The sequence below is a fragment of the Lampris incognitus genome, chromosome 11, assembly GCF_029633865.1.
Source record: "Lampris incognitus isolate fLamInc1 chromosome 11, fLamInc1.hap2, whole genome shotgun sequence".
In the NCBI taxonomy this organism is placed as follows: Eukaryota; Metazoa; Chordata; class Actinopteri; order Lampriformes; family Lampridae; genus Lampris; species Lampris incognitus.
Genome location: NC_079221.1, coordinates 45,621,324 through 45,639,253, shown reverse-complemented (window position 1 = coordinate 45,639,253; position 17,930 = coordinate 45,621,324). Strand labels below are relative to the sequence as shown.

Below are 17,930 nucleotides of genomic sequence, written 5' to 3'. Positions count from 1 at the left end.
GAACAACTCTCTAAAAAAAAACCCTTCAACAGGGAGAAAAAATAGGAAGAAACCTCAGAGAGAGCAACAGAGGAGAATCTCTCCCCGAAGACGGACAACGTGCAGTGATTGTTGTGTTTACACAATTTACACAATACAACACTGAAAGAGGATAACAGAATTATAAAATGTATGAAGAATATGATGAGGAGGATGCCGAGCAGTGTTCACATGCCACCGGAACAGCCCAGGACCTGAGCCACGAGACCACCATCACCATGTAGACCTGACAGGAGGACAGACTACACATGCACACAGCGGAGACTCACATCAGGGACGAGACAAGAAAACACATTAGTCACACCTCTGCATGAGAGAAGGATACTATAACACTGATACAGGATAAGAAAGTTATATGGATTTATAAGATAGAGCTCAAACTTCATGTGATTATAATGTGGGCTGAGATCCAGCTCGTGACTTTAGTGCGGATATCATCCCCTTTCCATCTTTCTCGGATCCCTGATATAGCTAGCCAAGCAATAGTGCTTTGAATAAGATAGTTTTGACCAAATGCAACCGTAACCAAATCACGGCGGTATAGTTTCCGCTGGATTCAATCCACCGTTGGTCCTTTGGAGTTATTATGAGTGGGTTTAGTTTCCACCCTTGTCACCGCTTGGTCCTATTGCTGGTCCTGCAGACACAAATCTCAACAAAAGGCTTCACTTGAAACACGAAGACCGCTTCGTTCTTTTAGCAAGAGCTCGCTCGAAACTGTGGGGTTATTTCAAACTCCCATTTTTCCGTGAATTGTGCTGTCCAGCAGCAAGTTTATTTGCACGGGAATGGGACCTCCTTCATTGGCGTGGCGTGCCCGTGAGTTTGTATGCCTGTGTTAATGTTTGGCTAGGTGCTGGTGTCCTTCTGAAAGCAGACGCCCTCCCTTTTTGTCCAGATGTGTTCTTCTCCTTTCATGACGAGCACTCTTAAGCTCCTCAACCGGTTGCCTTGGAAAGATTTTATGGCGCGCTCCTCCTTGAATAGCGCCTCGTTTTGCTGGAGAGGAGTCGGGTCACTGCCACTCTTCAGAGGTATAAATAGTTGCCGTGAGGTTCGAGCCTCGAGGGTGGTCGAGAGACAAAGCAGAAGCTCCCTGAATTACCATGAGACATTGCATCACGGCTGCCTGAGCTGTTGCACCTTGATTGGAAACTACACATCCAATTTCTCACTTTCTGCACCGGCAGAAAAGTTGTGTTTTCCTGTGTTCACAATTTGTGTTATGGGAGCAGCTGCACCGGGCCGGGGGGGTCACTCTTGGAAGTCAAACTGCGAACCAAAACAGTGTCTGAAACGGCAGACTCTGAGCCCAAAGCTAGTCGTAGGGGGCCGGGTTTTACTAGAGAAAACCCCCATAATGACTTTCTCAGTGCACAGGGGTACTAGCTAGGATAGGTGCACGGGGGGTTGCCCTTCATATGCCTGTATGCAAAGTGAGCGTGTTTGAGCACGTGTGTTCGGGTGGGTCCCATATTTGTGGACATTACCACTGTCTGAAATGTCCTCCCCATCACCTCCTCCTCCTCCTCTGTGGGGCTGTACCGCCCTGCTGCTCCACTGCCCTCTTCTACTGTAGATCCAGAATTTCTGGAATTTTCCTATATGCAAAAAAAAAAAAATTTTTTTTCCAAAGAGCATCCAAGGCTTGGCAGTAAGGACTGGTACAGAGACAGCCTGCTCTCTTAGAATGACGTAATAGTTAAAGGTTTATTTAAAGTCAACATTAGGGCAGTGATTAGACTAATATAAGCCTCTTTGCTATTGGCCAACACTGAATGCTGGTCATGCAAAAAAGAGAACCCCTCACCCTAATGCAAGCCTAGTAGTTATTACAACAGAGGTTAAGGACAATGTGAAACAACGTTCAGAGCGTAGCTTGCTTCCTTGATATATTATCCGTTCAAGTAAAACAGGGTATTGGGGCAGGACAAAATGTAGGTAGGGATTTGATCCTTGAGGGTTTGATTGGATGGTGCAATATTTTGTGATGTTACTGGTATCGGGCAGCATGGCGGCGCAGTGGTTAGCGCGGTCACCTCACAGCAAGAAGGTCCTGGGTTCGAACCCCGGGGTAGTCCAACCTGGGGGGGGGTCGTCCTCTGTGTGGAGTTTGCATGTTCTCCCCGTGTCTGCGTGGGTTCCCTCCGGGTGCTCCGGTTTCCTCTCACAGTCCAAAGACATGTAGGTCAGGTGATTCAGCCATACTGAATTGTCCCTAGGTATGAATGTGTGTGTGTGTGTGTGTGTGTGTGTGGGCCCTGTGATGGCCTGGTGGCCCTGTCCAGGGTGTGTTGTCCCCGCCTGCCACCCAGTGACTGCTGGGATAGGCTCCAGCATCCCCGCCACCCTGAGAGCAGGATAAGTGGTTTGGATAATGGATGGATGGATTATTGGTTGAAATGTTGCTTGCCCACCTGATTCAGAGTTGACGACACAATCGCAAAAACTTGGCTATTTTAGAGGAAGTTGAGATGATTTTGATGTAAAATTAAGAAGAAAAAAAAACGTGCATTTTTGTGATAGCTTGTTTTTCTATGTAAAGTTGTTGAAGAGGTGCATAGTATGTGACCGGGATAATGAGCTAACAGGGTAAAATAAATAAACAAATAAATTTTCATTTCACATTGGCCTTAAGCATTGTGCATGAGCAAGTGTGCATCTGCTCGCTGCCTGTCGGATCAGCCGGGTCTCACTGCTTCCCCTTTCCCGCACCAGAGTGTCTGAAGTGGGCCAGCTCCCCCCGGCTGAGCCAAAGTCTTGCAGCACTGCCATGGTAACTGAAGGGCTGCAGGGACTTTCTTTCCCTTTCTCTCTCTCACACACACACACACACACACACACAATAAATGCTAACAGAACAGGCCAGTGCCATGGCAACATAGTATAGACACACAGCACCACAGAGATCACCAAGTTTTACTCTGTGATGCAGATTAATTTTTTTCCTCTTTATTTACTTGGTGCAGCTGAATGAAGCCCCTTTTGCTCTGTATGCTATCGATTAAGTCAGACTGAAGTAGACTTTACATGGTGCAACATGGTTAAGTAGGTCCTAGTTGTTGACACTAGCATGCAAACAAAGGCCATATGTTCTCAACAGCTTTCTGGTCAAAGGCTAGACTAGCTGTTAAAGGTAACCTCGTGTCCATCCATCCATCCCTCCATCCATTATCCTCACCGCTTATCCTGCTCTCAGGGTCACGGGGATGCTGGAGCCTATCCCAGCAGTCACTGGGCGGCAGGCGGGGAGACACCCTGGACAGGCTGCCAAGCCATCACAGGGCGGCCTCATGTATAATATATATTATGCAAAGGGGATAAGAGAAGTGGACAAAAAGGTTGTGATCTAATTCTCTGCCCCTTTCACTGAGACACTTTCTTTTACACAGCAGTGGACAGACGCGGTAGAGACATTAGAACTTTGTGTATGGCTATATAGATTTGACATTTCATATCTACTCTAGGTGACGTCTAATGTGTGGCGTACATTTCATAACCAATTCAGGGATTCCAGATTCAATCCTATTCAGTCTAATGTTAAACTGTAAAGGGCTGTAAATGAATTCATAGCTATGTTCAACACAAATACCGACTCTTTTGCGGTTGAGGTTTGCTCTGTTACGCAGTTCTACATTGGGCGAATAAAATGTTGATCAGCTTTGAAGCTTCGTTGAGAAATTGCTGGCAATCATTAGTTCAGCAACTGAATTTGCCTTTGGCATATGACTACATGTACATGACTGGTGATCACGCTCATACCCCGGTGGTGCAATATTTGCACCTTGGTTATGAGCAAAATAATTCATAAATGTGAACACTAATAGGTTAAAATATGCAATAACCTCATCATATGTCATTTCTATTTATATTACTCTGTAAAGCAGAATGGTTGGCGAAGCAGCAAAATCTCTTTATTAATTTTTGCAATGGGCAAACAAAATAAACGGATCCAGCTGTAGTCTGGCAGCCCCACAAAGATGACTATATTACTGAATGTACCACGAGGCAAACTTTAAAAAAAGTCAAGAGTCATCTTCCTTTGTGGCCCACATGTGTGTTAACTGGTATTTTTCTTTACTGTCCAGTGTATCCAGTGTTTTTGCAAGATGGATCACGCCACCACATATCTGTCTCTTTATCTCTTGGCACATGATCACTGCACAGTGAAATGAAACCCAATTTCGAACGAATAAGGTGCCATGCGTGGGGAAAGCATCATGTGTAGTCCCTAGGAGACCACTTGGTAGGGAGCAAAAACCCAGATATAGACTCGGGTCCTGCCAGTCCAGTTCAAAAATAGACACTTTCACAAGTTTTTTGTGCTCTTAATCAATATCTCAAATGTGCAACAAGGACAATTACTATACTGTGATAAGTACAACTCCCTATCCAAAAAAATAAATAAATTGTGATATAACATTTTGGCCATATTGCCAATCACTACTTTTGCCAACGTTTCTGGAGCTCCACCCTCAACTCCCTAAAGTTACTTTCTCTCTGTTCCCCCCACCCCCAAGTGACTCCCTCTCTAAATAATAAGCCCCCCTCCCATATTTTTCTCGTCCCCCATCCCAATCCCTTCTCCTGACAGCTGCAGTGGTCGCGATGCCGTGGGCAGTAGTGAGGGGACCTGGCTTCAGGAGCGGGCGGAGGTGGGCAGCAGATGGAGCTGGCTGCTATTGCGCCTGGCTGAGCTGGAAGGGAAGATCCAGCAGTTGGGGGAGCTCCACAAGCACATACGCTCCACCAAGGTAGAGGAAAGTCCCTGTATACACCTGAATACTCATACGTAAGGGCAGACGCACATCAGTTGGTCTACTGTCATCCTGAAAATAGGCAAAGTCAAGAAAAGAAAAGGATACATCTTCTTAGTGATTGGTGACCTTGTCTAGTTTTCACACATTTATGGTTTAGTCAGAAGCCCTATTCATTACTCCACACAGAACAAAATGGAACTCCTTGGGTGTTCTATAGCTATTTCATGTCATTATCTTTCTCATAGTATATGTTCAGTGTTCTTATATGTTCCTATAAGTTAAGTGGTCAGTGTAGAATATAGTAAAGGTATTTCAGGTATCAACATGTTCTTCTCTGTGTGGGGGTCTGGGTCAACATGTAGTTAAAGGTGCTAGGTGTCATTGTACTTGAATCCTGACTTCTATTGTTAAGCTATGTGAACAATAAAGGGGGGGGCTCAAACAGCAACAAAAGTGACTGGCAGGCTCAGCTCTTGTGTGTGTGAAGGCAGTAATCTGGGCAGTCAGAGGGTATTTAGTCGTTTACCTGTTTCAGTAACATTCAGCAACCCCTGCCAGTCATACTGAAGCCCATTCGTCTCCTGCAGAATAATATGTTGACGCTATTGGCCATTACCATATTACCTTGAAGAAGGTACTGAGAGAGAGAGAGAGATGTACTTCGTTAAGCAATTAAGTTTTATAATAAATCAATTGTTGCCCAAATTTGATGTATTTTTTTATATTGTTTACATAATGGGACGTGCTTACATTTAACTAAGGCAGCTCACATCCGCTTTAACTGGCTCAGTCAGACCAAGTCAGTATCCAGCACTCTTCGACCTACGAGTCAGTTGTTTGTACAGCCCAATATCACACACTACACATTGGTCACAAGGGGCTTTACAGCAGCACAACATCCTGTCCTGAGACCCCCCACGTCGGAGAAGGAACAGCTCCCTAAAAAACTCAAAGACAGGCAGAAGAAATGGGAAGAAAGCTCAGGGAGGAGGGATCTCTCTCCCAAGACGGACAACGTGCAACGATGTTGTGTTCACACAGTTACACAATGCAACACTGAAAGATGACAACCGAATTATAACGGAATCACAAAATGCACGGAGAATATGACGAGGAGGATGCCAAGCAGCGCCCAGGCCACGCGACCGGAACAGCTCAGCACCCAGGCCACGCGACCGCCATCACGCGTAAAGAAAATACAAGACACACGAGACTAACGAAGCACTTTAAACAGGACATTTTGTAGCCAACTTTAGGGTAACTGCGGATGTTTGAGCGCGGGGCCCTCCGGCCGAACTACTGAGAATGGGCCGGAGTTCCCTGCTCAGTTTGCTCTGCTCAGCCGGGCGACCCCGGAGAACACCACAGCAACAGAGACTAACTCTTCGCGGCAGCCAAGCTGACCACGGCACAATCGTGGCGTTTCTCACACTGAGCTTCTCGGAGTGAACGTCTACGCTTTTTTCGCTCGCAGCCCTCCCAGCAACATCGGAAAACTCCCTGCAATATACTGAAAGCGAGACACAAAAACAGCAATTATTTGCACACAGGAAGCGGCCATCTGTTAGGGTTAGCAAAGACACTCCGTCTGGAACTTCCTCTTCCTCGTCTATTTGTGCTTTAGCGGGTGGTTGGCAAACGACCAATCAGCGCATTACCGCCACCAAGTGGTATGGAGCGTGGCTCAGACCGTCTATTAGTTTGCACCGTTCCCCCCCCTCCCCACGGGTTTCTATAGGTTTCCACGGGTTTCTGTTCCCACGTGTTTCTACAGGTTTCCACAGGTTTCTATAGGTTCGACTCTGTGCCAGAGTGTATAGTGTTATGTGACGGGGGACGTTCTTCGTCTTCTTCTGCTTCTTCTTCGTCTTCTTCTGCTGCAGCGTCTGCTTCCTTTGGTTTAATGGCGGGCAACTAGCGTTTAAGGTGCATTACCGCAACCCCTCTATTTTTTTTAAATATTTTATTTTATTGAAAAGAATACAAATACAGAAGGACTGTACATACACGCCATCAGGCAAATCAACTATATATAACCGTAAACCTTCACATTCGATGGTCATAATATAAGAAAATTAAAATAAACAAAATTAGTTTTAGTGACCCTGTGAATGCCTAGTGGCCTGTCCAGGGAGTCTCCCCGCCTGCCGCCCAATGACTGATGGGATAATAATAATAGTAGTAATAATAATAATAATAATAGTAGTAGTAGTAATAATCAAGCTTATGTAAACTGCTAATAAGACACGTTAGCCCCTCGCTAACGGGTCTGACCCTTTAGCCGAGCGGTTAGTGATGTCGCCTTGTGGTGCAGTACACCCCATTGAGAATCCCGCACCGAGCAAGAAAATAACCGGTTACGTTATTATTATTGTTGTTGTTGCTAATTTTTTTTAAAGAAACACTCAACGGTAGGGAAAGTGCTCAACAAATAAGGAGCAAAATAAACCAGTGAGATTGCTTATGGCATGAAACAGGCTTGTGCACTGTCTCATTTTACTTGACTCACTGGATTATTATTATTATTATTATTATTAATCCCCGTAGGGTGCTGTTTATGTCAATCAATTGGCAGATGCTACATGGAGGAGGAGGAGGAGGAGGGACGAAAATAAAAAAAAAAGATATTAACAGATGCTTTTTGGGGGGGGGGTTGCCCCCTTTTCTCCCTGATTGTATCCTGCCAGTTACCCCACTTTTCTGAGCCGTCCCGGTCACTGCTCCACCCCCTCTGCCGATCTGGGGAGGGCTGCAGACTACCATGGAGTCTTTTCACCTGACAGTGAGGAGTTTCACCAGGCGGGGACGTAGCGCGTGGGAGGATCACGCAATCCCCCCCCCCGGAACAGGCGCCCCGACCGACGAGAGGGGGCGCTACTGCAGCGACCAGGACACACACCCACATCCGGCTTCCCACCCGCAGACAAGGCCAGTTGTGTCTGTAGGGACGCCCGACCAAGCCAGAGATAACACAGGGATTCGAACCGGTGATCCCTGTGTTGGTAGGCAACGGAATAGACCACCACGCCACGCCGCCAGATGTGGGGGGGGGGGTTGTGTTTTTTTTTTTTTTTACAGCATCCCCCCCCCCCTCCCGTTTTAAGGCTATGCTTTGTCTTGCCCCAGCTATATCTCAGATTTATCAATGACATATATGCACAAGACTGCAACCTCTGGCTGCTCCAGGTCCCAGGCTAAAGGTGAGAGGTGGTGGAGCTTTCACTGTCAGGGCCCCTAGCCCTTAAAATGCCCTCCCTAAAGAGCTTACAAAATCAGTTTCAAACTACTCCTTAATAAGCGAGCAGGAAGTTTTTACTTAGAATTTTACTGTTTTGTTATACTCATCTCTCTACCTATTTTAATGTCTAATTTTTTATTTTATTTATTATAAAGCATAGACATACTAGCATGACCTCTGCTAGTATGTCTGTGGCAATGGATGGGATTGCTGTTAAGCCGTGTATAATGCATGTTCCAGGTGAGGGAAACAAGTATCTTGATTATGTCAGAGGGCGGCACGGTGGCACAGTGGTTAGCGCGGTCGCCTCACAGCAAGAAGGTCCTGGGTTCGAACCCCAGGGTTGTCCAACCTTGGGGGTTGTCCCGGGTCGTCCTCTGTGTGGAGTTTGCATGTTCTCCCCGTGTCTGTGTGGGTTTCCTCTGGGTGCTCCAGTTTCCTCCCACAGTCCAAAGACATGTAGGTCAGGTGAATCAGCCGTACTAAATTGTCCCTAGGTGTGAATGTGTGTGTGTGTGTGTGTGTGTGTGTGTGTGTGTGTGTGTGTGTGTGTGTGTGTGTGTGTGTGTGTGTGTGTGTGTGTGTGTGTGTGTGTGTGTGTTGGCTCTGTGATGGACTGGCAGCCTGTCCAGGGTGTCTCCCCGTCTGCTGGCCAATGACTGCTGGGATAGGCTCCAGCATCCCCGCGACCCGAATTCAGATAAGCAGCTTGGATAATGGATAGATGGATGGATTATGTCAGAAAGGTCTCAAAGTTAGATTACTTGAACTGTGTGTGTGTGTGTGTGTGTGTGTGTGTGTGTTTGTTTGCACGTGTGTGTCCTAGGCCAGTTTGGTGCTGGCAGAGCCCCAGCCACTGATGGACAGGCAGATCCAGCAGGCCTTGCTGAGGGCGACGGCAGGGCTGTCCTATACAGCAGGGCACAAGGGCGGAGAGCTGCTCTCAGATGCAGACAGTGAACTCAGCAGCCCCACACACCTCCTTTACAACATAGAGAGACAGGTAAGAGAGAGCAAGGAAGATACACACACACACATAAACACATGAACGCACAATTTCCTGTGAAGGTTGATAGGTATTTTTAGTTTTTATTACAAGTAAATGTTTTTTATCTCTGTTCCACTGTCTTCTTGATAGTTAATGCTATGACAAAAACTGACAGTTTATAACATCAAGAGTTTTTACTTTTTGATTCACATTTTAGTTCAGCTATAGTAGCATTTTTTTTGTGCCTCAATTGCCCATCAATGATAATGCAATATAGAAGTAAGGTGTGTATACACACGCACTTTTAAAATTACAAAAAAATCAGGGGAACCAGAAATATGTAATCAGTATCGAGCTCGGTGACTAATGCTCCACTCAGCTCCGGTTGTTGCTTTTTTGCCAAAGACCGGGAACTTGGTGATCATCACCTGTTACCATGAGTAGCTTGCTCGGCAGCTCTTCAAGTACCACTTCCTCCTCAAGAGACCCCAGTCTGCATATTCAGAGAGCATTTATTCACGAGACAATTTGAATTTGATAATCGGAATTCATGTCTAATCAATCCCATTGGATATGGGAGTCAAGGTATGGTCACTTAAGTACAAACGTGGGTGGAATTTCGTTCCGCTTCCATCTGAGATCAGCTGAAAATGAGCTGAAAAATGTAATAAAAGCGTCTACTTCTGGTTGCAAGGCAATATTTTTTTTGCCTTCATACAGAGTTCAAATTCAGTGAACTTTACCTTACTAAAAGTTTGATTATTTATCTATGATCACCCGTGTGATTTCTATTTGGTTACAGTATTGCATGCTCAGTATAATGGATTGTAAGGGTGATGTGTTGTGCTCGCTGCAGAGTGCTCAGCTTGTCAACAGCCTGATGCCCCCGCTCAACCTGTCACCCTTCTCTTCACCCCTCCCCAAACAACCACATGCTCAGAAAGGCATAGGCAAGAGACCCTTTAGCAGGTAGAACACACACACACACACACACACACACACACACACACACACACACACACACACACACACACACACCCCTATAGTAGCGACTCATCTCTATCTGTGCACAATATGAAAATAACTTCATGCAGAGGCTTACACGACCACTGCCAAATCCTCTGTTTGAGTTGGCTGAGCCATTCACTTCCTGTGATGAGACTGGAGGTGTCTACTTTGTTGGCAATGCTGCCATTGCATGGCTTACTGGAACTATAACCAACCATTCAAAATGCCTCCAGTTTTATGGGACTGTGAGGGAACCACGAGCAGATCCCTCTGACACAGAGTACATACTAAACTACTTATACTACTACTTTTGGCTGTTCCCATTAGGGGTCGCCACAGTGGATCATCCGTTTCCATCTCTTCCGGTCCTCTGCATCTTCCTCTGTCACACCAGCCACCCGCATGTCCTCCCTCACCACATCCATAAGCCTCCTCTTTGGCCTTCCTCTTCTCCTCTTCCCTGGCAGCTCCATATTCAGCATCCTTCTCCCAGTATACCCAGCATCTCTCCTCCACACATGTCCAAGCCATCTCAATCTTGCCTCTCTTGCTTTGTCTCCAAACCGTCCAACCTGAGCCGTCCCTCTAATTTACTCGTTCCTAATCCTGTCCTCCTTCATCACTCATACACTCCAGAGTACATACTAAAGCTTGACCTAAAAGACTGAAAGCTTGAGGAGAATTCCTCTTCCAGGCTTGAAAAGCTTCACACTGTGTGTATGACTCAGTAGCACAGCTTCCTTTACTGCTTTCTGTCAGAAGAGCATTGACAGTGGTCACAGACACTGGACTTATATGAGATTAAAAAAAAAAGATCTGCACATTTCAGACCATAATGTTGCAGGGCTCACTGTATAATTCTTAGAAATGCTGTCTGACTTGCTCTGGAGACAGACCGTGCAAGCCGCAGAAATCTTGTGGGATTGAGGAGTTTGTGCACTAAATCGGCTCTGTGCATAACTGTAGTCCACTGACTTCCTGTTTCTACTGCAGCGGTCATACCAGTTTCCTGTTTGTTGGCGCGTGCTATTGACAATGGCATATTTTTCACGATGCCTGCAAGATTTACCACGGATAAATGTCAACGACCTGCACAGAATTGTCGACAAACGTTCACCTGCAGCTACCAGCAAACGGGTGAAAAGTTTCCAGTTGTACATGTCAAGTTCGTCCACAATTATGAGGATGAGGACATAATTGAAAACAACTTGAAACTTTTCACCCGTTTGCTGGTAGCTGCAGGTGAACATTTGTCGACAATTCTGTGCAGGTCGTTGACATTTATCCGTGGTAAATCTTGCAGGCATCGCCGGTTCGAATCCCTGTTACCTTCGGCTTGGTCGGGCGTCACTACAGACACAATTGGCCGTGTCTGCGGGTGGGAAGCCAGATGTGGGTATGTGTCCTGGTTGCTGCACTAGCACCTCCTCTGGTCGGTCAGGGCACCTGTTCAGGGGGGAGGGGCAACTGGGGGGAATAGCGTGATCCTCCCACGCGCTACGTCCCCGCCTGGTGAAACTCCTCACTGTCAGGTGAAAAGAAGCGGCTGGTGACTCCACATGTATGGGAGGAGGCATGTGGTAGTCTGCAGCCCTCCCCGGATCGGCAGAGGGGGTGGAGCAGCGACCGGGACGGCTCGGGAAGAGTGGGGTAATTGGCCGGATACAACTGGAGAAAAGGGGGGGGGGTCAAAAAAATGTTGACAGTAATCTTTAAGCATTACTCATTACTAGTTTTTTTTTTCTCCCCCTTTTTCTCCCCACCCCACTATTCCAAGCCGTCCCGATCTCTGCTACACCCGTGTCGGTAGGCAATGGAATAGACCGCCACGCCACCCAGACACCCCACTCATTACTATTTTTAATCGCCATATCGATCACACGTCCTTTTGCATGGTTGCCTCGTCTTGTCTCGTCCACACAGTGGCCATCGAGGAGATGAGGCGTTCTCTCTCAGAGGCTCCAAGAGGAAGAAGGCGGGCGGTGGTACGAGACAGCAGCTGCTCCGGGTTGACGTCACGTGTGTCTGTGCCCGCACGAGGCCTCTGGTCATGTACCACAAGCCCAGACTCTTCAACCTCCACACACACAGCACCAGCAACACCGGGACAGGCGGTCGACAGGTAGACGATCCACCCCACCCAGCACTCTGTCCATTTACACACTAACAAGTTCAGACTAATTAGAATCCACGTGGTGTTCTTGTTTTTGTCAAATGGGTGTCATGCATCGTAAGCTACTAAGTAGCGTGGGGTTTTGTGTTCCACATCACTCAGTATATGACGAAGACTCGGAGCACTACTGAAGAACAGGTATAAGCCACACACATTGCAGATATACATATATGATCTGATAAATTGGAAATATTCATGACATGTAATTATGTAAATTAGTCATGACTTATCTACTGTAGCACAGTCTTTCTCTAGTTGATTTATGTAGCTATACCAAGTATGAGCAACATTTTCCCTCAGTGAAATGTTGATTCCTGAATTAGTACCCAAAAATGTGTTTGAATATTGTTGAACACCAGGCACCTGCTTTTAAATATGAGATATTCTTTAGGCTATTATTAAAAAACAACTAATTCATGTCAACATTTGGATCTCTTACCTTAATTAACTAGGGAAGATGGCTTAAGACATACATGTTCATGTTTAGCAGACCACTTCATCCAAAGCAACCTACACGAGAGTCATCAATTCACGGACGTATTTGTACGTCAGCCTGAAGGCATCTTATGAGCAGTAATCATATAGAGGCCATGATGTTGGTCCAAATGACTGTTCGCATCGAATTCCTCCCAATACTGGTGACTTATCTGAAATGGTTGATCTGCAGCTTCTGCAGCGTGGCGGATAGTCTTGTGCATCCGGCGTCTTGTTGAGCAGTGGTACAGACTGAATGAATACATAGACGGTAAAAGTCTTTCTGGATCTGAAGTCTGAAATCACAGGCTCCGTACGGTCCCATCCCTAAAGTGTTCCCCACATAGAACCGAGTGTCGCCCCCGGACTGAGATCTCTAGGTTTTACTAAATTCACCCAAACGCCACCAAAAGCTTTCTTTAATACAGAGCGTGCTGTTTGCCCTGACAGGCAAACACTTGAACAACCAGGTCAAACACAACCACAATCACTTTCAGCTTCCATGGAGGGAAAGTGATTTGTTGTTTCAAGTTCGATTAGACAGACGGCAGGGAGCTGACTGATAGTGACGTGTACCTTATCTTATGTCCTCAGCCGGTCTAAGAGACAGTCCACTTTTTATTAGAGTGTGTAACCTATAAAAGCTCCGGACTGGTCCATTCAGGTGTTCAATTCTCTTTTTTCCTCTACTTTTTCTACTTTTTTGAGTATCATTTAGGTCGTATCTGCATCGTTTATTGAGCAAAAATACAATCTAACTATCGACTTGCAGGTTGTGTGTGTGTGTGTGTGTGTGTGTGTGTGTGTGTGTGTGTGTGTGTGTGTGCGCACATGGGGGTTGTTAGCACAACATGTCTAGTTCCTCCAGGTGGAGGGTTCAAAGGGGCTGCAGGGCTTTGTGTTTGTTAAAGAGCCTAATAGCAGAGGGGATGGAACCGGCCCTGCCCCTGCTTGCTTTTTGTTTCTTGTTTTTTTTTTTTTACTTTATTTATAGGTTTGTTTGTTTTTTTCTTAACAAACATTAAACACAAACTTTAAAACAAAAAATACATGTATAAATATATGCACACAAACATGCACACATATACACACATACGCACAAATATATACAGTATAGGCACATACTTATACATAAATAAAGATTTAAACATACACACATCTCAGTACACATATTTAAGTACGGGCGGACAATCTCGTCGACAATAACACATGAATAAGTCACTTGTTCCAGCTAAATTATCCTGAATTATTAAAGCATCACCCATTCCGAGTCATATTAATTACAATTAAAAGGGTAGTTGCTGGAATTGGGAAGAAAGAGATCTATTCCGGTATTTCTAAAAAAGATATTGTAAGGGTTAATCCTATAAAGGGAGACCAGACATGCATACATTTCTGACGGGACTTAGTACATCTGTTATATCTGAGTTTTTCTGATGGAAGTAAAGATGGCACTTCTTTGATCCAACTTGTGAGTGATGGGGGCTTATCAGACTTCCAGTTGTGGATAATAAGTCTCCGGGCTTGAAGTGAGGCTAATGCTACAGAGTTAGCTTGGGGCGTAGTGACGTCTACGCCCTCACTGGGAACTCCAGAAATGGCAGTGATTGGGCTGGGTTCAATTGTTTTACAACAAATAAATGAGAAAGCCTCGACGGTACGACCCCGAAATGTAGTCAAAGGTGGGCATTCCCAAAACATGTGCCCAACTGTGGCTGGGTTCAGGTGGCACCTAATACAAGCAGGATCGATATTGGGATAGAATTTGGGCAGTTTCTCTCTCGTGCAATGTAAATGATGTAGCACTTTGAATTGAATAAGGCGATGCCTAAGGCAGAGAGAGGTGGTGTGAATACACTGTAAGGAATGTTTCCGCATCTCTTCAGTGAGCCCAGTGTTTAAATCCTGTTCCCAGGCTGGTTTTGTTGCGTCCAAGGGAGGTGAGCCAGTAGCTTGCATAATCTTATATATTTTAGAAACATTTCCTTTGGTATCCAGGTCCCAGTCCAATATGATGTCTAACATGCTGTTTTCCTGCAGAACAGGAAATGAGTAATGTTCTTTGGCAAAGCTGCGAGCCTGGAGGTATCTAAAGAGGCGTGTCTTCGGTATTATGGTCCTGTTGGAGCATTTCAAATGTGGCATAACAACGGTTTGATCTTTTTTAGTGTGACCTATTCGTAGACGGCACTTGTGCTTATTTGAAATTCCCCATCAGTCTGAGAAAGAGGAAAAAGCTGGTTATGTGTCAAGGGCATATGGCTGCATGTACTACTGAAATTATAGTGTTTTGTGAATTGATGCCAAATTCTAAGAGCGCTTTTTATTGACATGTTGGGTACCCCTGGGTAGTGGAGGACTCAGTACGGATATTGGAGAGACTTTGGGATTAGAGTGGATCTCCACGACATAGTAGCAGTTTCTCATTCCTTCCAACAAATTGCAAATGCTTTTGGACATGCATCAATTGCTTTCATACAACTCTCTGTTGCTTTTTAACATGATCATTTGCTTGTGTCATGTCAGTCAAAATGAACTATACTTGTGAATGCTGAATAGTCATTCCCTATAAAACTAATAGTTCTCATTTCATTGCTTGAGTCATTACATACAAAAATGTTGAACTAGTTGTCAAAATCTGTCAAGCAAATTTTACACGTTTTTTTTTTCTTCCTGAAAATGTCTCCTAAGTTGAACAATTTCTCTCAGGTGAACCTCAGCTTTCACTGATGAGAAGGGGTGTGTGAAGCATTAGTTGCGACCAATGATAAGCCACTTCTCCACAGTCACTCAGAGCTGAATCCCATGAACCCCCACTTTACAAGCATATATGAACCAAGCAGGACATAGTGTGTACCATTTCTACAATACCGTGACACAGAAATGGAAGGCCAGCCTCGTGGAAGAGGGGCGAGGATGCGGGGAGGAAGGGGAAGGGGACAAAACAGGGGAAGAGGAAGAAGAGGCCAAGTACATGGGCGGATTCCTGATGAAATCAGGGCTACAATTGTGGATCATGTTGTCAATCACGGCCTCACAATGGCTGAGGCTGGTCGAAGGGTGCAGCCAAATGTTGGGAGAACCACTGTAAATTCAATTATTCAAACATTTCGTCGGGAGAACCGGTGTGTATAATGGACAGTAATTCAGCACTAAACAATCTGCACTGCACTACTGTCATTGTGTCATACAGGAAGCTTGCAGTGGGACAAGAACTTGTCACTTTTTACATTTAGACTTACAGCTTTACTGCAGCACAGATTTACTGTATTGTAGTGTTACAGTAAAGATTTGCCATATTTGCTGTAATTTTACTCTGCACCGCATAGGATTGCAAGACAACCTTGCAGAGGTGGAAGAGGGCCCCTTTTTACTCCGCAACAAGAGGAAGCCATTTGTACACTGGTGATTGCAAACAATGCCATAAGGTTGAGAGCGATAGAAAGTGATGTTATAGAGGATGACAGCATCTTTGGGAATATTGAATCCGTTTCAGTCGCTACAATTGCCAGAGTGCTCAGGAGAAATGAAATGCGCATGAGACAATTGTACAATGTGCCATTTGAACGGAGCAGCGACAGAGTGAAGGAGCTCCGTCACCAGTATGTACAGGTAAAACATGTATGTGTTCTATACACACTCTAATGTTCAGTGCTGTAAACTGTTAACTTTGTGTAGTGCCATGCACTACACTTACATGACAGTTCTGTGTATGTGTATTCACAGTGCATACTGTACAATATGTTGTCCCAAATGCATTATGTTACACAGGAAAAGTTGTTATAGTTTTTCTCGCTGCCTCTTCTGTGATAAAGCGTTTGCTGGAGCTGGAGGCCAGGGAACCGCTGTACACATTCATATACCTTGATGAGGCGGGGTTCAATCTGGCAAAAGGTAGAAGGCGTGGAAGGAATCGGATTGGACAGAATGCAACCACTGATGTCCCAGGCCAACGAGGAGGGACTTACTGTGTGTGCAGCCATCTCAGAAAACGGTGTCCTCACCCATATCCCCCGTCTTGGTCCATACAACACACAACATCTGCTGACTTTTTTAGACACTCTTTACAGGGACGTAATCCCTGAGAATGAGAGGGGTGTAACTGGAGACCATCTGAAAAAGTGTGTTGTTGTTTGGGATAATGTGCGTTTTCACCACTCCAATGTGGTCAGACAGTGGTTCGCAGCATATGATAGGATGCTGGTGGAATATCTCCCTCCCTACTCACCATTCCTAAATCCAATAGAGGAGTTTTTCTCTTCCTGGAGGTGGAAGGTATATGACCGGCATCCACATACCCAAATGGCCCTGCTAGCGGCCATGGATGCAGCATGTGATGACATCACAGCAGAGTCCTGCAGAGGGTGGATTCACCACTCGAGGAGACACTTTCCTCGCTGCATTGCAAGAGATGATATTTGCTGTGATGTAGATGAAACTATGTGGCCAGACAGAGAGGAACGTCTGGATGTGCATGAATGGTTTACAGTACTGTCTGTGTATGTTGTATGTTCAGTTGCAATATGTACTGCAATATTGTTTACAGTTGTGCACAGCTCTACCCAAAGGGAGTTTATGTTTGTTGTAAATAAGGGTGTATTTTTTCTTTTGCACAATGCTGTGAACAAATTAGAATTGCAAAGAGCATATGCAGTAAAAATGTGAAACATACATATTCAGTTACCTCACTAAATACAGTAATGTGTAACTTTACTGTCGTTTTCAAATGGCTGTGTAAATAGTATATAGTGCTGTCTTGAGCGTTTTCAGGTAGTGTCACCAAGATTTGACTTTTTTGCATTGGAAAACATTTACAGAGTAAACTGTCATAATGAAAACATGACAAAGCCATTTGACTATCTTGTTCATAAACAATGGTGTCAGGACTTCTCATCTTGATGACACTGACACTTTCATTGACATGAATACTTGCTTTTGAGGAATGAACTACCCATTTTGAGCAAGTGACGCGCTTTTGCAGGTTATCAACTAGGTTTTGCAGTTTGTACTAATTGTTTTGAGAAATGCATTAACTGTTGTGCAAATGTAAATAGTGATGTGAGAAATGCACCAAAGCAACTGAGAAAAACTGTAATTTAACTATGTCGGCTCACCAGTAATAAAACATAAAATTAGGTAGTTCCAGTCCTCCTGTTAACCTAGGCATCTCCAAAATGGTTCTTTTTGATCGTGGCCTGGATCTATTCCAAACAAATGTAGAGTCACTAAACATAAATTTAAGAAAAAAGA

General features: G+C 45.1%; 1 protein-coding gene across 1 annotated transcript in view; it reads left to right on the top strand.

Moving 5' to 3' along the window:
- The window catches only part of kansl1l (KAT8 regulatory NSL complex subunit 1-like), a 52,435-nt gene that overhangs the window by 9,177 nt on the left and 25,328 nt on the right, over nucleotides 1-17,930 (top strand). Inside the window, exons 3-6 of the mRNA XM_056289746.1 lie at nucleotides 4,634-4,793; nucleotides 8,864-9,040; nucleotides 9,882-9,994; nucleotides 11,957-12,155. Coding sequence (XP_056145721.1) covers nucleotides 4,634-4,793; nucleotides 8,864-9,040; nucleotides 9,882-9,994; nucleotides 11,957-12,155 — 649 coding nt within the window. The remainder of the gene's footprint in view (nucleotides 1-4,633; nucleotides 4,794-8,863; nucleotides 9,041-9,881; nucleotides 9,995-11,956; nucleotides 12,156-17,930) is intronic.